The 22,514-nt window shown below is 52.6% G+C and overlaps 1 protein-coding gene across 1 annotated transcript in view; it reads left to right on the forward strand.

Moving 5' to 3' along the window:
• The first annotated feature begins 720 nt into the window (after positions 1-720).
• The window catches only part of LOC114809177 (sodium bicarbonate transporter-like protein 11), a 78,216-nt gene continuing 56,422 nt past the window's right edge, over positions 721-22,514 (forward strand). Inside the window, 6 exon segments of the mRNA XM_039911288.1 lie at positions 721-790; positions 7,237-7,245; positions 8,256-8,284; positions 9,054-9,110; positions 21,589-21,714; positions 21,812-21,825. Coding sequence (XP_039767222.1) covers positions 721-790; positions 7,237-7,245; positions 8,256-8,284; positions 9,054-9,110; positions 21,589-21,714; positions 21,812-21,825 — 305 coding nt within the window.

The raw sequence follows: 22,514 nt of genomic DNA on the forward strand, positions 1-22,514 counted from the left end.
AATGAGTCTCCCTCCTCCTCTGATAGGGTTTTTGGCAATTGAAAAGTCTGGCTTGCCAGGGTGATGCAAGTTTAGAAATCCCCAGATATGGAGAGCGTCAGTCCAAATAGAGTCGCCAAGGGCATGGAAGTCAGAAGGGCCTGGGTTCTAATCCCAGCATTGCCACTTGTCTGCTGCCGTTTGACCTTAGGTAAGTTACTTCACTTCTCTGGGCCTCAGTTCCCTCATCTGGAAAATGGGGATGAAGACTGTGAGCCCCATAGGGGATGGGGACTGAGTCCAACCCGATTAGCTTGGATCTACCCCAGAGCTCAGTACAGTGCCTGGCATAGTAAGTGATCAGCTTTGTTTCTGCCTCAGTGCCTAGTACAGTGCCTGGCTCAGTGTGAGTGCTTAGCAAATACCAGTGAAAACTAAAAAGGAAAAGGAAAGGGTCAGAGAACTGGTGAAAGTGACTGCAAGGCCCAGCTTCTGGCTTCTCAGCAGCGGAAAGCCCTGCCTTTCTGAAGTGTGCAGTTGGCTCATCGCTAAACACCGGATTCAATCGAATACCCTTAGGCATATTGCTTCCAGGGGTCGCAGGTGAGCCGGACATATTGTCTCTAAGCGAAGAACAAAATGTTGACCCCCTCCCCCGCTGCTCCGCGGGGGTCCGGGTGAGAAGTGTTCTAAGAACATAAGACAGTGGGACTGTAATTGGTCCGGAAGAAGCTGGAAGTAATGCTCAACCAGCAGCAGAGTAGAAAGACTGGGGGGAAGTGCCTGTGGCTGCTGCTCCTCGCCCTGCTGGGTAAGGGCAACCGAGTCCACCAGGGCCGAGGAGACCATCCGAGGGGTTTCCTGTGCTGCTCTCAGCCCCTAATTGGCTGCTCGCTAGTCTCCGAAGGGAAGGAAGGCAGGGGGACTGCTTGGGAGGAAGACCTTTTGGCCTGGGAATGCCCGGGCCAGACACTTAAGGCCCTGAACAACTGGACTGATGATCCCGTGGGAGGAAATTCTCAAGATCCCTAGGTTGAGGGCTTCAATAGTGTCAGAGATCTCATTGTCCCTGGGTTGAGGGCTTAACAGAAGCAGGATCCTTTGCACTTGATGTTTCTCTGTATGTTCAGAAATCCTTTCTGTGATACTGAATATTGTGGTTTGTTAATAATAATAATAGTAATAACAATAATAATGGTATTTGTTAAGTGCTTACTATGTGCCAGGCACTGTACTAGAAACAAAATCATCAGGTACAGTTCCTGTCCCACCTGGGGCTCACGGGCTCAATCTCCATTTTATAGATGAGATAACTAAGGCACAGAAAAGTGAAGTGACTTGTCCAAGGTCACACAGCAGGCACGTGGAGGATCTGGGATTAGAACCCATGACCTTCTGATCCCCTAGGCCATGAGGGTTGTTTGGTCTGTAAATCTGAGTCATGAACTGCCCCCCATCACCGACCGTTCCTGTCCCAAATTGACTCTCATCAGGACGGATCAGTCTCCCATCCAATGCCACCTTCACTGGCCTTTTCCCTTTGTGATCTTGCCTTTGTGCAGTGTGTTCATGTTCACTATGGTATTTGCACCACGTGCTCTGGTAGGCACTGGGGTAGGTAGTACACCTGGCATAATCAGATGGAAACAGCTACTTTCAAGTGTGGCCTCTGGAACCCCCGCTCTATTACAGGCAAGCTACCTTTCATCCATGACCTTTTCCTCTCCCGCTCTCTCCTCCTCCTCGCCCTTTCGGAAACGTGGCTCTCTCCCGAAGACACGGTCTCCGCCGCCGCTCTCTCCAGCGGAGGCCTCTCCTTCTCCCACTCCCCCAGACTCACCGGTAAGGGAGGAGGCGTCGGCTTCCTCCTCTCGCCCCGATGCCGCTTCCGCACTATCCCTCCTCCCCCCTCCCTCTCCTTTCCCTCCTTCGAAGCCCATATCATTCGCCTCTACCACCCACTCCAGTTACTTGTCGCCGTCATCTACCGCCCTCCCGGTCCCACCTCCGACTTCTTCAACCACCTTGACCCCTTTCTCACCTTCCTTCTCTCCTTCTCTCTGCCCACTCTGATCCTCGGAGACTTCAACATCCATACGGATGTACCCGATGACTCCTCTGCCGCCCGCCTGCTATCCCTCCTCGACTCTGCCGACCTCCTCCTCCACCATACCGCGCCCACTCACCGACTCGGTCACACCCTCGATCTCGTCATCTCCTACCGCTGCACTATCTCCTCACTCACCAACTCTGAAATCCCTCTCTCTGACCATAACCTTCTCACCTGCCTCATCTCTCACACTCCCTCCCCCTGCAAATCTTCGCTACTGCCCCACAGAGACCTCCGCTCTCTCGATCCCATCCGTCTTTCCAATAGCATCTCGCCTCACCTTGCCGCCCTGTCCTCTCTTCCCACTCTCGACGAGCGGGTCTCCGCTCTCAACTCCACCCTCTCTACTCATCTCGACTCTCTCGCCCCCCTTTCCCTCCGCCGCTCTCGCTCCACTAACCCACAGCCCTGGATCACCTCCTCCGTCCGCCTCCTACGCTCCTATGCTCGAGCTGCTGAGCGCTGCTGGCGAAAGTCCAAGCACCAAGCCGACCTCACACACTTCAAATTTCTCCTTTCCTGCCTTAACTCTGCCCTCTCCTCCGCCAGGCAAAGCTTCTTCTCCTCCCTCATCGACACCCATGCCCGTCACCCCCGCCGATTGTTCCGGACCTTTAACTCTCTCCTTAGGCCCCCTGTTCCTCCCCTCCCCCATCTCTCACCCCTAATGATCTGGCCACCTATTTCCTCACGAAAATCAACACGATCAGGTCTGAGCTCCCCAAAGTCACCCCTCCGCCTCTCCCCTCCCCCCCAACAACCCCCTCCCCTACTTTCCCATCCTTCCCTGCAGTATCCTCAGAGGCGATCTCCTCCCTCCTCGCAAGTGCCACCCCCTCCACCTGCGCCTCGGACCCCATTCCCTCTCACCTTCTTAAAACCATCGCCCCTGCCCTCCTCCCTTCCTTAACTTCTATTTTTAACCACTCAATCTCCAAGGGCTCCTTCCCCTCTGCCTTCAAACATGCCCATGTCTCCCCCATCCTAAAAAACCCCGCTCTTGACCCCACTTCCCCCTCCAGTTATCGTCCTATCTCCCTTTTCTAGACCCCCTCCAATCTGGCTTCCGTCCCCTCCACTCTACCGAGACTGCTCTCTCTAAGGTCACCCATGACCTCCTTCTTGCCAAATCCAATGGCTCCTACTCCATTCTGATCCTCCTTGACCTCTCTGCTGCCTTTGACACTGTCGACCATCCCCTCCTCCTCCATACCTTATCTCACCTTGGCTTCACGGACTCTGTCCTCTCCTGGTTCTCCTCTTACCTCTCTGGCCGATCATTCTCGGTCTCCTACGCTGGAGCCTCCTCCCCCTCCCATCCTTTAACTGTTGGAGTTCCTCAAGGGTCAGTTCTTGGCCCTCTTCTGTTCTCCATTTACACTCACTCCCTCGGTGAACTCATCCGCTCTCACGGCTTTGACTACCATCTCTACGCAGATGACACGCAGATCTACATCTCCGCCCCTGTCCTCTCCCCCTCCCTTCAGGCTCGCATCTCCTCCCGCCTCCGGGACGTCTCCACCTGGATGTCGGCCCGCCACCTAAAACTCAACATGAGTAAGACTGAGCTCCTCATCTTCCCTCCCAAACCCGGTCCGCTCCCAGACTTCTCCATCACTGTGGATGGCACGACCATCCTTCCCGTCCCGCAGGCCCGCAATCTCGGTGTCATCCTTGACTCGTCCCTCTCATTCACCCCACACATCCTATCCATTACCAAGACCTGCCGGTTTCACCTCTACAATATCGCCAAGATCCGCCCTTTCCTCTCCACCCAAACGGCTACCTTACTGTTACGGGCTCTCGTTATATCCCGGCTAGACTACTGTGTCAGCCTTCTCTCTGACCTCCCTTCCTCCTCTCTCGCCCCGCTCCGGTCTATTCTTCACTCCGCTGCCCGGCTCATCTTCCTGCAGAAACGATCTGGGCATGTCACTCCCCTTCTTAAACAACTCCAGTGGTTGCCTATCGACCTCCGCTCCAAACAAAAACTCCTCACTCTAGGCTTCAAGGCTCTCCATCACCTTGCCCCTTCCTACCTCTCCTCCCTTCTCTCTTTCTACCGCCCACCCCGCACGCTCCGCTCCTCTGCCGCCCACCTCCTCGCCGTCCCTCGGTCTCGCCTATCCCGCCGTCGACCCCTGGGTCACGTCCTCCCGCGGTCCTGGAACGCCCTCCCTCCTCACCTCCGCCAAACTGATTCTCTTTCCCTCTTCAAAACCTTACTTAAAAATCACCTCCTCCAAGAGGCGTTCCCAGACTGAGCTCCTCTTCCCTCTCTACTCCCTCTGCCATTCCCCCTTTACCTCTCTGCAGCTAAAGCCTCATTTTCCCCTTTTCCCTCTGCTCCTCCACCTCTCCCTTCCCATCCCCACAGCACTGTACTCGTCCGCTCAACTGTATATATTTTCGTTACCCTATTTATTTTGTTAATGAATTGTACATCGCCTTGATTCTATTTAGTTGCCATCGTTTTTACGAGATGTTCTTCCCCTTGACGCAGTTTATTGCCATTGTTCTTGTCTGTCCGTCTCCCCCGATTAGACTGTAAGCCTGTCAAACGGCAGGGACTGTCTCTATCTGTTGCCGACTTGTTCATCCCAAGCGCTTAGTACAGTGCTGTGCACATAGTAAGCGCTCATTAAATACTATTGAATGAATTGAATGAGTATCTATTGAATGCTTACTGTGTGCAGAACAACACTACATTAACCGCTTGGGAGAGGACAATATAACAGCAGACACATTCCCTGCCCACAGTGAACTTACAGTCGAGAAGCGTAGACAGACATTAACAGAAATAAATAAATGACAGATATGGCTTCACAGACTCCATCCTCTCCCAGTTCTCCTCTTATGTTTCTGGCCGTTCATTCTTGGTCTCCTTTGTGGGCTCCTCCTCCCCCATCCCATCCACTAACTGTAGGGGGTCCTCAAGGGTCAGTTCTTGGCCCTATTCTGTTCTCCACTACACTCACTCCCACTACACTCACTCCCTTGGTGAACTCACTCGCTCCCACGGCTTCAACTATCATCTCTACACAGATCTACATCTGCATCTACATTTGCCCAAATCTACATGTAGATCAGATCTACATTTGCCCAAATCTACATCTCCCCTGTTCTCTCCCCTTCCCTCCAGGCTCATATCTCTTCCTGCCTCCAGTATGTCTCCACCTGGATGTCTGCCCACCATCTAAAACTCAACGTGCCTAAAACTGAGCTTTTATCTTCCCTTCCAAACCCTGTCCTCTCCCTGACTTCCCTGTCACTGTGGATGGCACGACCATCCTTCCCAACTCACAGGCCCGCCATCTTGGTGTCGTCCTTGACTCTGCTCTCTCATTCACCCCACACATCTAATCCATCACCAACACCTGCCGGTCTCACCTTCACAGTATCACCAAGATCCGCCCTTTCTTCTCCATCCAAACTGCTATTGTGCTGGTACAAGCTCTCATAATAGCCCGACTGGATTATTGTGTCAGCCTCCTCTCTGATCTCCCTTCCTCCTGTCTCTCCCCACTCCAGTCTATTCTTCATTCCGCTGATTGGATCATCTTCCTACAGAAACGCTCTGGGCAGGTCACTCCTCTCCTCAAAAACCTCCAGTGGTTGCCTATCAACCTTCACATAACACAAAAACTCCTCTCTCGGCTACAAAGCTTTCCATCACCTTGCCCCCTCCTTCCTCACCTCCCTTTTCTCTTTCTTCTGCCCACCCCGTGCACTCCGCTCCTCTGACGCTCACCTCCTCACGGTCCCTCGTTCGCGCCTGTCCCGCTGTCGACCCCTGGCCCACGTCCTACCGCTGTCCTGGAATCCCTCCCTCCTCACATCCACCAAACTAACTCTCTTCCTCTCTTCAAAGACCTACTGAGAGCTTCGCAACCTTTGCCTTGCAGGTTTGTCCCTGATCCGTTTTCATTCCAGGTTGGGCTCCCACCCTTTTGCCTTGAAGGTTTGGCCAAGAACCCTTTTCATTCCAGTATGCACCTCGCAGCCTTTATGTCAGGTTTGGCCCCGAACCCTTTTCATTCCATTTTGACCCAGCAGCCTTTGCCTTGCAGGTTGATACCTGAACCCTTTTCTTTCCAGTTTGGACCCCGCAGCCTTTGCCTTGCAGGTTTGCACCCCCAGGAATGGGGTTGCAGGTTTGGCCCCGAAACTTTTTTGTTCCAGTTTGGACCCTGCAGCCTGTGCCTTGCAGGTTGGCCCCCCCCAGACTTTGCCTTGCAGAATTGAACCTGAACCATTTTCATTACAGTCTAGGCCCCGGAGCCTTTGCCTTGCAGGTTTGGCTCTGAATCCTTTGGTTTCCAGTTTTGGCCCCAAAGCTTGTGCCTTGTAGGTTTGTCCCAAAACCTCTTTGGTCCAGTTTGGGCCCCCCAACCTTTGCCTTGTGGGTTTAGCCCCGAATCCTTTTGTTTCCAGTTTGGGCCCCACAGCCTTTGCCTTGCAGGTTTGGCCCCGAATGCTTTTCATTCAGGTTTGGGCCGCGCAGGCTTTGTCTTGTAGGTTGGGCCCTGAAACTCTTTTGTTCCAGTTTGGGACCCTCAGCTTTTGCCTTGGAGGTTTGGCTGCAAACCCTTTCGATCCAGTTTGGGCCACCTTGGTCTCATCTTGCAGGTGTGAGCCGGAACCTTTTCGTTCCAGTTTGGCCTCGCAGCCTTTGCCTTGCAGGTTTGTCCCCAAACCGTTTTCATTCCAGGTTGCCCCCCCCCACCCCGTCCCCCCTGCTTTGGCCTTGAAGGTTTGGCCCCGAACCCTTTTCGTTCCAGTATGGGCCCCTCAGTCTTTGCCTTGCAGGTTGGGCCATGAAACTTCTTTGTTTCAGTTTGGGCCCCCCAGCCTTTGCCTTGCAGGTTTGTCCCCAACCCCATTTCTTTCCAGTTTGGGGCTCCGCTGCCTTTGCATTACAGGTTTGACCCCGGACCCTTTTCATTCCAGTCAGGGGACCCGCAGTCTTTGCCTTGCAGGTTTGGCCCTGAAATGTTTTTATTCCAGTTTGGGCCCTCCAGGCTTTGCATTGCAGGTTTGGCCCCGAATCCTTTTCGTTCCAGTTGGGCCCCCCCGGCTTTTGTCTTGCACCTTTTGCCCCGAACCCTTTTCGTTCCAGTTTGGGCCCCCTCACTCTTGTCTTGCAGATTTGAGCTGTAACCCTGTCATTCCAGTTTGGGCCTCACAGCCTTTGCCTTGCAGGTTTGTCCCCGATCCGTTTTCCTTCCAGGTTGGGCCCCCACCCTTTGGCCTCGAAGGTTTGGCCAAGAACCCTTTTCATTCCAGTATGCATCCCACAGCCTTTGCCTTGCAGGTTTGGCCCTGAACCCTTTTTGTTCCAGTTTGGGCACTGCAGCCTGTGCCTTGCAGGTTGCCCCCCGCAGACTTTGCATTGCAGGTTTGAACCCGAACCCTTTTTGTTATAGTCTGGGCCCCGGAGTCTTTGCCTTGTAGATTTGGCCCCGAACCCTTTTGGTTCCACTTTGGGCCACACAGCTTTTACCTAGCATGTTTGGCCCTGAACCCTTTCCGTTCCAGTTTGGGCTCCGCAGTCTTTACCTAGCAGGTTTGGCCCCGAACCCTTTTTGTTTCAGTTTGGGCCCCGCAGCCTTTGCCTTGCATGTTGGGCCTGGAATGCTTTTGGTTCCAGTTTGGGTCCCACACCCTTGCCTTGCAGGTTTGGCCCCGAACATTTTCGTTTCAGTTTGGGTCCCGCAGTCTTTGTCTTGCAGGTTTGGGCCTACATCCTTTTGGTTCCAGTTTGGGCCCCTCAGCCTTTGCCTTGCAGGTTTGTCCCCCCTAACCTTTTCCTTGCAGGTTTGGCCCTGAAACCTTTTCGTTCCAGTTTGAGCCCCGCAGCGTTTGCCTTGCAGGTTTGGCCCCAAACACTTTTGGTTCCAGTTTGGGACCCCTAGAGTTTGCCTTGCAGGTTTGCCCCGCCATCCTTGGCCCCGAACCTTTTTGGTTCCGCTTTGGGCCCCGCAGCCTTTGCCTTGCAAGTTTGGCCCCAAACACTTTTGGTTCCAGTTGGGCTGTGCAGCCTTTGCCTTGCAGGTTTGGCCCCGAACCTTTTTCATTTCAGTTTGGGTCCCGCAGTCTTTGCCTTGTAGGTTTGGGCCTAAACGCTTTTGGTTTCAATATGGGCCCCGCAGCCTTTGCCTTGCAGTTTTGCACCCCCCAGGCTTCGCGTTGCAGGTTTGGCTCCAAACCGTTTTCATTCCAGTTTAGGCACCGCAACCTGTGCCTTGCAGGTGGGCTCCCCCAAGCCTTTGCCTTGCAGGTTTGATCCCGAACCCTTTTTGTTCCAGTCTGGGCCCTGCAGCCTTTGTCTTGCAGGTTTGGCCCCAAATCCATTTGTTATCAGTTTGGGCCCCACCACTTTTGCCTTGTAGTTTGGCCCCGAAGCCTTTCAATCCAGTTTGGGCCCCTCATTCTTATCTTGCAGATGTGAGCCTTTCGTTCCAGTTTGGGCCTCACAGCCTTTGCCTTGCAGGTTTGTTTCCAAACCATTTTCGTTCCAGGTTGTCCCCCCACCCCCACCCCCCCGCCCTTTTGCCTAGATGGTTCGGCCCTGAACTCTTTCCGTTCCAGCATGGGCCCCACAGCCTTTGCCTTGCATGTTGGGCCCTGAAACCTTTTTGTTCCAAATTTGGGCCCGCAGCCTTTGCCTTGCTGGTTTGGCCCCGAACCCATTTCTTTCCAGTTTAGGCTCCGCTGCCTTTGCATTTCAGGTTTGGCCCTGAACCATTTTCCTACCAGTTTGGGTTCCCCCACTTTTGCCTTGCAGGTTTGGTGCCGAACCTTTTTGGTTCTAGTTTGGGACCCGCAGCCTTTGCCTTGCAGTTTTGGTTCCCTTCACTTTTTTTTTCCAATTTGTCTCCCCGACCGCCCAAGAGTTTGCATTGCAGGTTTAGTCTCGAATGCTTTTGGTTCCAATTTGGGTCCCCCAAACTTTGCCTTGCAGGTTGAGGCCCCGAACCTTCCTCATTCCAATTGGGGCCCCCTAGATTTTGCCTTGCAGGTTTGTTCTAGAACCCTTTTTGTCCCAGTTTGGCCCCCACAGAGTTTGCCTTGCAGTTTTGGGCCCTAACCCTTTTCGTTTCAGTTTGGGTCCCGCAGCCTTTGCCTAGCAGGTTTGGCCCCTAACCCCTTTGGTTCTGGTTTGGCTCCGCAAATTTTGCCTTGCTGTTTTGGCCCCGAACCTTTTCATTAAGTTTGGGCCCTATAGAGTTTGCCTTATATGTTTGGCCCTGAACCCTTTACGTTCCAGTTTGGGCACTGCAGCCTTTGGCTTGTAGGTTGAGCCCCGAACCCTTCTCTTTCCTTTTTGGGCCCCACATCCATTGTCTTGTGGGTTTCACCCAGAACCCTTTCCATTCCAGCCTGAGCCCTGCAGATTTTGCCATGCAGGTTTGGCCTGAACCTTTTTGGTTCCAGTTTGTGCCCCCTAGAGTTTTTCTTACAGGTTTGGCCCCGAACCCTTTTCGTTCAGGTTTGGGCCCCACAGCCTTTGCATTGCAGGTTTGGCCCCAAACGCTTTTGCTTCCAGTTTGAGCCCACAGCCTTTGCCTTGCAGGTTTGGCCCGGTACACATTTGGTTCCTGTTTGGGATCCATAGCCTTTCCCTTGCAGGTTTGGCCCCGAACTCTTTTGGCTCCAGTTTGGGCCCCCTAAAGTTTGCCTTGCAGCTTTATCCCCAAAGATTTTTTGTTCAGGTCGGGGCCACGCAGCCTTTGCCTGGCAGGTTTGGCCCCAAACCCTTTTCATTCCTGTTGGGGCCAGGCAGACTTTGCCTTGCAGGTTAGGCCCTGAACACTTTCGTTCCAGTTTGGGTCCCGCAGCCTTTGCCTTGCATGTTGGGCCTGGAATGCTTTTGGTTACAGTTTGGGCCCTGCAGCCTTTGCCTTGCTGGTTTGGCCCCAAACACTTTTGTTTCCAGTTTGGGACCCCTAGAGTTTGCCTTGCAGATTTGCCCTGCCATCCTTTGACTTGCAGGTTTGGTCCCGAATACTTTTGGTTCCACTTTGGGCCCCACAGCCTTTGCCTTGAAGGTTTGGCCCTGAACGCTTTTCATTCCAGTTGGGGCCGTGCAGCTTTTGCCTTGCAGGTTTGGCCCTGAACCCTTTTCATTTCAGTTTGGGTCCTGCAGTCTTTGCCTTGCAGGTTTGGCCCTGAACTCTTTTGGTTCCAGTTTGGGCCCCACAGCCTTTGCCTTGCAGGTTTTGCCCCCAACCCTTTGGTTCTAATTTGGCCCCCACAGAACTGCTTTGCAGGTTTGGCACCAAAGCCTTTTCCTTTCTGTCTGGGTACTGCAGCCTTTGCCTTGCATGGTTGGCCCCGAACCATTTCGTTCCAGGTTTGAGCCCCAGCCTCTTTCTTGCAGGTTTGGCCCCAAACCCTTTTGGTTCCAGTTTGGGCACCTTAGAGTTTGCCTTGCAGATTTGGCACCTAACCCTTCCCCTCGCCTAAACTTTTTCCCCTCGCCTAAGCCTTTCCCCTCGCCTAAACTTTTCCCCCTTCCCTAACCTTTTTCCCCTTCCCTAACCTTTTTCCCCTCGCCTAACCTTTTTCCCCTCGCCTAACCTTTTCTCCTGGCCAAACTTCTTCCCCTAGCCTAACCTATTACACTAGCCAGAACTTTTCCCCTGGCCTCACCTTTTTCCATAGCCTAAGCTGACCCCTAGCCTAACCTTTTCCCCTAGCCTTACCTTTTCCTTTTGCTTATCATTTTCCCGGACCTAACCTCTTTCCAAGGCCTAACCTTTTCCCCTAGTCTAGCCTTTTCAGCCAACCTAACCTTTCCCCTAACCCAACCACTTTCCATAGCCTAGCTTAAACTTTTTTCCTAGCCTAACTTTTTCCCCTAAACAAACCTTTACACTGAACCGAACCTTTTCCTGTAGCCTAACCTTACCCCTAGCCTAAACTTTTCCACCAACCTAACCTTTTCCCTAAAGTATATTTTCCCTTGGCTAACCTTTTCCCCTGGCCTAACCTTTTCCCTTAGCCAAAGCTTTTCCCCATCCTAAACTTTTCACCAATCTTAACCGTTTCCCCTAGTTTAAGCTTTTCCCCTAACTTAACCACTTCCCATAGTTTAAACCTTTTCCCCTAAACTAACCTTTACACCTACCTGAGCCTTTTCCTGTAGCCTAACATTTTCCACCAACCTAACCCTTTCTCCTAGACGAACCCTTTCTCCTAGCCTTACCTTTTTCCCAGGCCTAACCTTTTCCTCAGGCCTAACCTTTTCCCCAGGCCTAACCTTTTCCCCAGGCTTTACTTTTATCCCAGGTTTACTTCTACCCCAGGCCTTACTTTTTTCCTTAGCCTAACAATTTTCCATAGCCTTACCTCTTCACCTAGACTAACCTGTTCCATTAGCTTTAACTTCTCCCTTGCCTAACCTTCTCCCTGGCCTAATCTTTTCCCTTAGGCTAACCTTTCCCCTAACATAAGCATTTCTCCTGGCCGGGCCTTTTCCCCTGGCCTAAACTTTTCCCCTACCTTAACCATTTCCCATAGGCTAATCTTTTCTCTGGCCTAACCTTTACCCTCGCGTAACATTTTCCCCTTGCCTAATCTCTTTGCCGTCTTAACCTTTTCCCCTAGCCTAGCCTTTTTTCCTACCCTAACCCTTTTCTCTGGCCTTAATATTTCCCCCTAGCCCACCCTTTTCCCCTAGCCCAACTTTTTCCCCTAGTCTAACCTTTCCCTTAGTCTAACCTTTTCTCCTGGCATTAACCTTTTCCCCTGGCCTTAACCTTTTCACCAAGCCTAAACTTTTACCTTGGCCTATCTTTTTCCCTAACCTAACCCTTTCACCCAGCTTCAGCTGTTCCCCTGGCCTAACATTTCCCAAGGTCTAAACTTTTCCTTTACCCTAACCTTTTCCACTAGCTTAATCTTCTCCCCTAGCCTAATCTTTTACACTAGCCTAAGCTTTATCCCTGACCTGACCTTTACATCCAGCCTAAACTGCTTTTCCCCTAACCTAACCTTTACACCTAGCCTAACCTTTAACCGAAGGCTGACCTTTCTCCTGGCCTAATTTTTCAGCTAGCCTAACCTCTTCCCCATCATAACCTATTCCCTGACTTTAACTTTTTCCATGGCCTAACCTTTTCCCCTAACCTATCCTTTTCCCTAGCCTAACCTTTTCCCCGACCTATCCTTTTCCCTAGCCCAACCTTTCCCTTAACCTAAATGTTATATCTTGCCTAACCTATGCCTTCCTAGTCTGACCCCGAGCCCTTTTCGTTCCAGGTTTGGCTCACCCACTTCTGCCTTCCAGGTTGGACCCCCAATCTTCGCCTTCCAGGCCCGGTCCCAAACACTTCTTGTTCCAGGTTTGGCCCCCTCGCCTTTGCCTTCCAGGTTTGGCCCTGAACCTTTCTCGATTCAGGTTGGAACCCCCAGTATTGCCTTCCAGGCCTGGCCCCGAACCATTCTCATTCCAGGTTTGGCTCCCCCACCTTTGCCTTCCTGGCCTGGCCCCAAAGCCTTCTCATTCCAGGCTTGCATCCCAGCATTTGCCTTCCCAGCTTGGCCCCGAAGCCTTCACATTCCATGTTTGCCCCCCTAAGTCTTTGTGTTCCTGGCCTGGCCCCGAAGCCTTCACATTCCAGTTTTGGCCCCGCCCTTGCTTTCCCGGCCTGGCCCCGAAGCCTTTGTGTTGCAAGTTTTCCCCCCAACCTGCCTTTACCTTCCCAGCCTGGCCCCAAAGCTTTCTCATTCCAGGGTTGGCCCCCTCAGCCTTTGCCTTCCAGGTTGGGCCCACAGGCCTTTGCCTTCCAGGCCTGATCCCGATTCCTTCCCGTTCCAAGTTGGGCACCCCCTGCCTTTGCCTTCCAGGTTTGGCCCCCCTGCTTTTGTCTTCCAGGTTGGGCACCCCCACCCTCGCCTTTCAGGCTTGGCCCCAAACCCTTCTCGGTCCAGGTTTGGCCCCCCAGCCTTTTCCTTCCTGGCCTGGCCCTGAACCCATCTCATCTGAGCTTGGGAGCCCCCCACATTTGTCTTCCTGGCCTGGCCCCGAACACTTCTCGTTCCAGGGTGGGCCGCCCTGCCTTTTCCTTTCACCCCCCCCCCACCCTTTGCCTTCCAGGACTGATCCTGAACCCTTCTCGTTCCAGATTGGACCCCCCCAGCCATTGCCTGTGAGGTTTGGCCCCTCAGTGTTTGCCTGCCAGGTTGGGCACCCCCCGCCTTTGCCTTCCCAGCCTGTCCCCGAACCCTTCACATTCCAGGTTGGGCCCCCTGCCTTTGCCTTGCAGGAAGGGCCATCCAGCCTTTGCTTTCCAGGTTGGGCCCCCCCGCCTTGACCTTCCAGGCCTGGCCCCAAACCTTTCTCGTTCCAGGTTGGACCCAACCCCCCCATTCCCACCTTTGCCTTCCAGGCCTGGCTCCGAAGACTTCTCGTTCCAGGTTAGGTCCTTCTGCCTTTGCCTTCCCGGTCTAGCCATGAAGTCTTCCCATTGCAGGCTTGCCCCCACTGCCTTTGCCTTCCCAGCCTGGTCCTGAAGATGTCACATACCAGTTTCGACCTCTCAGCCTTTGTCTTCCTGGCCTGGTCCCAAACCCTTCTCATTCCAAGTTTGGCACCGCCGCCTTTCCCTTCCTGGTCTGTCCCCGAAGACGTCGCTTACCAGTTTCTGCCCCTCAGCCTTTTTCTTCCTGGACTGGCCCCGAACCCTTCTCGTACAAGGTTGGGCCCCACCAGATTGGACTTCGTGGCCTGTCCCCCGGGCTTTGCCTTCCTGACCAGTCCCCTAACCCTTCTCGTTCCAGTTTGGGCACCCTGGCCTTTGCATTGCAGGCCAGACTCCATATACTTCTCATTCCAATTTGGGCCCCCCTGCCTTTGCCTTCCAGATTGGCCCCCTCAGCTTTTGCCTTGCAGGCCTGGCCCCAAACCATTTTCTTCCAGTTTGGGTCCCCCAGTATTTGCCTTCCAGTTTAGCACCCCCAGCCTTTGTCTTGCAGGTTTGGCCCTGAACCCTTCTCATTACATTTAGAAGAAGGTTAGGCCAGGAAGAAGGTTAGGCTAGCGGAAAAGTTTAGGCTAGATGAAGAGATTAGGCTAGGGGAAAAAGTTAGGACAGGAGAAAAGGGGAGGTCACCGGAAGAGGTTAGGACAGGGGAAAGGATAGGCCATGGGAAAAGGTTAGGCTAGGGGAAAGAATAGGTTTGGGGGAAAGGTTAGGCTAGTGGCAATTGTTAGTCTAGGCGAAAAGCTTAGTCTAGGAGAAGAAGTTAGGCCAAAGAAAAAGGTTAGGCCAGAGGAAAGGTTTAAGCAAGGGGAAAAGTTTAGGCTATGGCAAAAGGTTAGGTCAGAGGGAAAGGTAAGGCTAAGGGTAAGGGTTAAGCTAAGGGAAAAGGTTAGGCCAGGGGAAAAGGTTAGTCTAGGGAAAAGGTTAGGTTCAGGGAAAAGGCTAGGCTAAGGGAAAAGGTTAGGCCAGGGGAAAGGATAAGCCAGGGAGAAGGTTATGCCAGGGAGAAGTTTAGGTTAGCGGAAAAGCATAGGCTAGGCAAAAAGGTTAGGCTATGGGAAATGGTTAAGTTAGGTCAATCAGGCTAAGGGAAAAGACTAGGTCTAGGAAAGGTTAGGGCAGGGGAAAGGATAGGCCAGGGAGAAGGTTATGCCAGGGAGAAATTTAGGGTAGCAGAAAAGGATAGGCTAGGCAAAAAGGTTAGACTATGGGAAATGGTTAGGCTTAGGGGAAACTGTTAGGCTAATGGAAAAAGTTAGGCCAGAGGAAAAGGTTAGGCCTAGGGAAAAGGTTAGGCTAGGAAAAAGTTTAAGGCAGGGGAAATGTTTAGGATAGGGGAAAAGGTTAGGCTAAGGGAAAAGCTTAGGTCATGGGAATAGGTTAGGCCATGGGAAAAGGTTAGGTCAGGGGAAAGCATAGGCCAAGGGAAAAGTATGGCAAAGAGAAAAGGTTAGGCTAAGGGAAAAGGTTAGGCAAGGGAAAAAGGTTAGGCTGGGGGAAAAATTAGGTCTAGGGAAAAGGTTTAGTCTAGGGGAAAGGTTTGGCAAGAGGAAAGGTTAGACTAGGTGTAAATGTTAGGTTAGGAGAAAAGCTTAGGCTAGGAGAAAGAGTTCACCTGGGGGAAAAGGTTAGGCTAGAGGAAAATTAGGCCGGGGAAAAGGCTAGGTTATGGGAAATGCTTAGGTTAGGGGAAAAGGCTATGATTGGAGAAAATGTTAGGCTAACGGAAAAGGTTAGGCTAACCTTTTGCCCAGGTCAAACCTTCTCCCTGGCCTAACCGTTTCCTCTGGTCTAACCTTTTCCCCTAGCCTAAACGTTACCCCTAACCTTACGTTATCCCCTAGCCTAACCTTTCCTCCAACCTTTTCTTTCCCCTAGCCAAACCTTATCCCCTAGCCAAACCTTTTACCCTAGCCTATTCTTTCCCCTGACCTAACCTTTTCCCTGGGCCTAACCATTTCCCCGGCCAAAACTTTTCCCCGGCCTAGGCTTTTTCCCGGCCTAACCTTTTCCCAGGCCTAACCTTTTCCCCTGGACTAGGTTTTTCCCCGGCCTATTTTCCCTCTCCTAACTTTTTCCCCATCCCAAAAATCCCTATCCTTTTCTCCTATCCTAAGCTTTTTCCTTGACCTAACCTTCTCCCTGGCCTAACGTTTTCCCTTAGCCTAACCTTTTCCCCTAGCCTAATCTCTTCCCCCAGACTAACCTTTCTCCTAACCCAACCACTTCCCATAGCCTAATCTTTTCCCCTAAACTAACCTTTACACCTAGCCAAACCTTTTCCTGTAGCCTAACCTTTACCCTAGCCTAACCTTTTCCACCAACCTAATCTTTTCCCTAGACTAAATTTTCCCTTGGCTAACCTTTTCCCCTGGCCTAAACTTTTCCTTTAGCCTAAACCTTTCCCCTATACTAGCCTTTTCACTTATCCTAACCTTTTCCCCTAGCCTAACCTTTTCCCCTAGCCTATCCTTCTCCCCCATCCTAATCTTTTCTCCTAGCCTACCTTTTTCCTTTAGCCTTATCTTTTCCCCTAGTCTAACAATTTGCCATACCCTTAACTCTTCACCTAGCCTAACCTTTTCCGTTAGCCTAAGCATCTCCCTTTCCTAACCTTCTCTCTAGTCTAACCTTTTCCTTTAGCCTAACCTTTCCCCTAACCTACTCTTTCCCCTGGCCTATCCTTTTCCCCTAGCCTAACTCTTTCCCTTGGTCTAACCTATTCCCCTTGCCTGACCTATTCCCCTGGCCTAAACTCTTCCCCTAGCCTAACCCTTTCCCTTGGCCTAACCTTTTCCCCTAGACTAATCTTTTCCCCTAACTTAACCATTTCCCATAGCCTAATCTTTTCTCCAGCCTTACCTTTACACTCATGTAACCTTTTCCCCTTGCCTAATCTTTTCGCCGTCTTAACCTTTTCCTCTAGCCTAGCCTTTTCTCCTAGCCCAATCCTTTCCCCTAGCCTTAATATTTCCCCTAGCCCAACCTTTCCCCTAGGCCAACCTTTCCTCTAGTCAAACCTTTCCCCTAGCCTAACCCGTTCCCCTACCCTTAAGATTTCCCCTATCCTAAAGTATTCCCCAGCCCAACCTTTCCCCTAGACTAACATTCTCCTGTAACCTAATCTTTTCCCCGAGCCAAACCTTTGCCTTAGTTTAACCTTTTGGCCTGTCCTTAACTTTTCCTCTGCCTTAACCTTTTCCCCTAGCCTAACCTTTCCCATAGACTAACAATTTTGCCTAGCCTAACCTTTTACTTTAGCCTATCCTTTTCTCTGGCCTAACTCTTTAACCCAGCCTCACCTTTTCCCCTGGCCTAACCTTTTCCCCTGGCCTAACTTTTTGCGTTAGCCTAACCTTTTGCATTAGCCTAACCTTTTGCGTTAGCCTAACCTTTTGCATTAGCCTAACCTTTTCCCTTAGCTTAACCTTTCCCAAGCCTAACCTTTTCCCTTTGCCTAACTTTTTCCCTCACCTAAACTTTACCCCTTGCCTAACCTTTTTATTTGGCCTAACCTTTTCCCCTAGTCTAACCTTTTCCCCTAGTCTAACCTTTTCCCGGTCCTAACCTTTTCCCCTAGCCTAACCTTTTCCCCCAGGCGAACTCTTTCTCCTAGCCTAAGCTTTTCTTCTAACCTAACATTTACACCTAGTCTAACCTTTCCCCTTACCAAACCTTTCCCCTAGGCTAAACCTTTTCCCTAGACCTACTTTTTCCCCTAGCCTAATCTATTCCCCTAGCCCTAATTTTTCTGATAGCCTAAACTTTTCCTTTACCCTAACCTTCCCCCTTGACAAATGTTTCCCTTGCCCTATACTTTCCCCTGACCCAACCTTTCCCCAAGGCCTAACTTTTTCTTTACCTTAACCTTTTCCACCAGCCTAACCTTTCCCCCTGGCCTAACCTTTTTCCCTTGATCTAACCTTTGCCCCCAGCCTAACCTTTGCCCCCCAGCCTAACCTTTGCCCCCGGTCTAACCTTTTCCCCTGGCCTAACCTTTTCCCTAGCCTAATCTTTTCCCCCGGCCTAACGTTTTCCCCTGGCCTAACTCTTTCCCCTAGCCTAAGCTTTACACCTAGCCTAACCTGCTTTTCCCCTAACCTAACCTTTATACCTAGCCTAACTCTTAACCGAAGGCTTACCTTTCCCCTGGCCTAACCTTTCAGCTAGCCAAACCTTTTCCCCTATCATATCCTATTCCCTGACTTACACTTTTCCCATGGCCTAACCTTGTCCCCTGGCCTATCCTTTTCCCTAGCCTAATCTTTTCCCTAACCTAAATTTTACATCTTGCCCAACCTGGAATTGTACATCGCCTTGATTCTATTTAGTTGCCATTGTTTTTACGAGATGTTCTTCCCCTTGACGCTGTTTAGTGCCATTGTTCTTGTCTGTCCGTCTCCCCCGATTAGACTGTAAGCCCGTCAAACGGCAGGGACTGTCTCTATCTGTTGCCGACTTGTTCATCCCAAGCGCTTAGTACAGTGCTCTGCACATAGTAAGCGCTCAATAAATACTATTGAATGAATGAATGAATGAATGGCCTGGCCCCAAAACCTTCGCGTCCCAGATTTGGCTCTCCCACCTTTGCCTTCCAGCTTGGACCCCCTGGTCTTTGCCTTCCAGGCCAGATCCCAAACCCTTCTCGTTCCAGGTTTGGCTCCTCATCCTTTGCCTTCCAAGCCTGGCCCCAGGTTTGGCTCCTCACCCTTTGCCTTCCAAGACTGGCCCCGAAGCCTTCGCATTCTAGGTTTGGCTCCCCACCCTTTCTCTTCCAATCTAGCCCCGAAAACTTCTCATTCCAGGTTTGCCCCCTTCCCCCCACCCTTTGCCTTCCAGGTTGGACCCCCCTGCCATTTTCTTCCAGGCCTGGCCCCGAACACTTCTCGTTACAGGTTTGGCCCCAACGCCTTTGCCTTCCCGATCTGGCCCTGAACTCTTCTCGCTCCAGGTTTCTCCCCCCTCCCTCCGCCTTTCCTTTCCCTTTTGGACCACCCCCCCAGTCTTTTCCTTCCAGGCCTGGCCCCGAACTCTTCTCGTTCCAGGTTAGGCCACACCCCCCCCCCAGGCTTTTGTCTCCCAGGTTGGGCCCCCCTGCCTTCACCTTCCAGATTTGGCCCCCCTACCTTTGCCCTCCAGGCCTGACCCTGAACCCTTCTCGTTCCAGGTTAAACCCACCTGTCTTTGCCTTTCAGGTTTGGCCCTGAACCCTTCTCTTTCCAGGTTGGGCCCACCCACCTTTGCCTCCAGGTTGGACGCCACAGCCGTTTCCCTCCAGGCCTGGCCCTGAACCCTTCTAGTTCCTGGTTTGGCCCCCGCAGCCTTTACCTTCCAGGCCTGGCCCCGAAGCTTTCTCGTTCCAGGTTTGGTCCCCCCCACCGCCTCCATTTCCTTCCAGGCCTGGCCCAGAACTCTTCTCGTTCCAGATTGCCACCCCCCTCCACCTTTGTCTTCTCAGCCTTTCCCCAAACCCTTCATATTCAGGGTTGGGCCCCCCGGCTTTGGTTTCCTGGCTTGGCCCTGAACCCTTCTCGCTCTAGGTTGGGCCCCATGCCTTTGCCTTTCAGGCCTGGCTCCGAAGCCTTCTTGTTCCAGTTTGGGTTTCCACCCCTGCCTTTGCCTTCCAGGCCTGGCCACAAACCCTTCTTGTTCCAGGTTTGATTCCCATGCATTTTCCTTCCAGGCCTAGCCCCAAACCTTTCTCTTCCCTGGTTGGGCCCCCCCACCTTTGCCTTCCAGGCCTGGCCCCAAAGCCTTCTTATTCCAGGTTTGCCCCCCCCCCCCAGTCTTTGCCTTACCGTCCTGTCCCTGAAGCCTTCACATTCCAGGTTTGCCCCTTGCTTTCCCCCCACCCAGCCTTTGCCTTCCTGGCCTGGCCCTGAAGCATTCACGATCCAGTTTGGACCCCCAGCCTTTGCCTTCCCGACCTGGCCCGGAAACCTTCTCATTCCAGGTTTGGCCCCCCTGCCTTTGCCTTCCTGGCCTGGCCCCAAACCCTTCTCATTTCAGGTTAGACCCCCCAGCCTTTGCATTCTAATCCTGGCACCGAACCCTTCTCATTCCAGTTTTGGTCCCCCAGCATTTGCCTTCCTGGCCTGGCCCCGAAACCTTCTCGTTCCAGGTTTGGTCCCTCTGCCTCTGTCTTTCTGGCCGGGCCCTGAAAACTCCTTGTTCCAGGTTAGACCCCCCCCAACCCCCTGTTTTTGCTTCCACGTGCTCCCCTCAACCCCCCTGACCTTTGTCTTCCAGGCCCGACCCGAACCCTTCTCGTTCAAGGTTGGGCCCCTCCGCCTTTAACTTCCTGGACTGGCCCCCCAGCCTTTGCCTTCCAGGCCGGCCCCGAACCCTTCTCGTTCCAGGTTGAGCCCCCCGGCCTTTGCCTTCTAGGTTGGACCCTCCCCGCCACCCCCGACCTTTGCCTTCCAGGCCAGGCCCAGAACTCTTCTCGTTCCAGGTTTAGCTCCCTCCCCTGCAGCCTTTCCTTTCCTTCTTGGACCACCCCCCGCCCCCCACCGCCTTTTCCTTACAGACCTGGCCCCGAACTCTTGTCGTTGGAGGTTGCCCCCCCAACCCCACCTTTGCCTTCTAGGTTTGGACCCCCCACCTTTGCCTTCCAGGTTAGGCCCCCCCTACCTTTGCATTCCAGGCCTGCCTTCGAAACCTTCTCGTTCTCGTTTTTCCCCCCACCGCCTTTGCCTTCTATCCCGGACCACCCCGCCTTTGCCTCCCAGCCCTGGCCCCAAACCCTTCTCATTACAGATTGGGGGCCCCCTGCCTTTGCCTTCCAGGGCCTGGCCACGAACCCTTCTCATTGCAGGTTTGGTGCTCCCGCATTTTCCTTCCATGCCTGGCCCCCAACCCTTCTCTATCCTGGTTAACCCCCGCCCCACCAACCCCAGCCTTTGCCTTCCAGGTGGTCCTGAACACCTCTCATTCCAGGTTGGCCCCCTCAGCCTTTGCCTTCCAGGTTTGGCACCCCTGCCTTTCTCCTCCAGGTTGGACCCCTGCGCCTCTGTCTTCAGGCCTGTTCCTGAACCCTTCTTGTTGCAGGTTTCCCCTGCCTAACCGTTCCTCCTACCCTTCATTTTTGCCAGGCCTAATCTTTTCCCCTGGCCTAACATTTCCCCAGTCTAACGTTTTTGCCTAGTTTAACCTTTTCCCTTGGCCTATCCTTTTCTTTCCAGTTTGGGCTCTGCTGCCTTTGTGTTATAGGTATGACCCCGAACACTTTTCATTCCAGGTTGGGACCCCACAGCCTTTGCCTTGCAGGTCTGGCCCTGAAACCATTTTGTTCTATTTTGCGTTATAGCCTTTGCCTTGCAGGTTTGACCCCAAACCCTTCTGGTTCCAGTTTGGGCCCCGCAGCCTTTGCCTTGCAGGTTTGGCCCCAAATCATTTTCGTTCAGGTTTGGATCCCCCAGATTTGCCTTGCAGGTTGGGCCCCACACCCTTCTTGTTCCAGTTTGGGGCGTCTAGGGTTTGCCTTGCAGGTTTGGCCCAGAACCCTTTTTCATTCCAGGATGGGCCCTGCAGCCTTAGCCTTGCAGGTTGGGCCCTGATCCCGTCTCGTTCCAGTTTGGGCCAGGTAGCCTTGGACTTAAAGGTTTGGCCCAGACCCCTTTGTGTTCGAGGTTGGACCAGTCAGCCTTTGCCTAGCAGGATTGGCTCCAAACGCTTTTCATTCAGGTTTGGGCCCCACAAGCCTTTGCCTTGCAGGTTTGGCCCCCAACCCTTTTTGTTCCAGTTTGGCACCCACCAGAGTTTGCCTTGCAGATTTGGCCCCAAACCCTTTTTGTTGCAATTTGGGTCCTGCAGCTTTTGCTTGCAGGTTTGGCCCCGAACCCTTTTTGTTCCAGTTTGGGCCCTGCAGCCTTTGCCTTGCAGGTTGGGCCCCCCAGTCTTTGCCTTTCAGGTTTTGCCCCGAACACTTTTCATTCCAGTTTGGACCCTGCAGACTTTGCCTTGCAGATTGGGCCCAGAACACTCTTGGTTCCAATTTGGGTCCCGCAGCCTTTGCCTTGCAAGTTTGTGCCCGAACCCTTATGGTTACAGTTTGGGTCCTGCAGCCTTTGCCTTGAAGATCTCAACCCGAACCCTTTTAGTACCAACTTGGGCCCCCCAGAATTTGCCATGCAGGTAATGTCCTGAGCCATTTTGGTTCCAGTTTGGGACCCCTAGGGCTTGCCATGCAGGTTTAGCCCTGAATGCTTTTCTTTTCTGTTTTGTCCCACAGCCTGTGTCTTTCAGGTTTGGCCCTTAACCTTTTCCTTCCAGTTTATGTCCCACAGCATTTCCCTCGCAGGTTTGGCCTGAATGCTTTTGGTTCCAGTTTGGGCCACCTAGAATTTGCTTTGCAGGTTTGGCCCCAAATCTTTTTCATTCAGGGTTGGGCCCCGTTGCCTTTGCCTTGCAGGTTGGGCCCCGAACACTTTTCATTCCAGTTTGGGCCCTGCACCCTTTGCCTTGCACGTTTGCCCCCCAAGCCTTTGCCTTATGGCTTTGGGTCTGAACCCTTTGGGTTCCACATTGGGCCCTGCAGCCTTTACCTTGCAACTTTGGCCCCGAACCCCTTTGGTTCCATTTTTTGGGCTCCCTAGAGTTTTCCTATCAGGTTTGGTCCCGAACTCTTTTGGTTGCAGTTTGGACCCTGCAGCCTTTGCCTTGCACGTTTGCACCCCCAGTCTTAGCCTTGCATGTTTGGCTCTGAACGTTTTTCGTTCCAGTTTGGGTCCCCTAGACTTTGCCTTATAGGTTTGGCCCCAAAGGCTTTTGGTTCCAGTTTGGGCTCCGCAGCCTTTACCTTACAGGTATTGCCCTTTCACTTTTGGTTCCAGTGTGGACCCACCAGAGTTTGCCTTGCAGGTTTCTCCCCGAATCCATTTCATTTCAGTTTGGGTCCCAAAGCCTTTGCCTTGCAGGTTTGGCCCAGAATCCTT

Source organism: Ornithorhynchus anatinus, chromosome 1 (assembly GCF_004115215.2).
Source record: "Ornithorhynchus anatinus isolate Pmale09 chromosome 1, mOrnAna1.pri.v4, whole genome shotgun sequence".
NCBI classification, from domain to species: Eukaryota; Metazoa; Chordata; class Mammalia; order Monotremata; family Ornithorhynchidae; genus Ornithorhynchus; species Ornithorhynchus anatinus.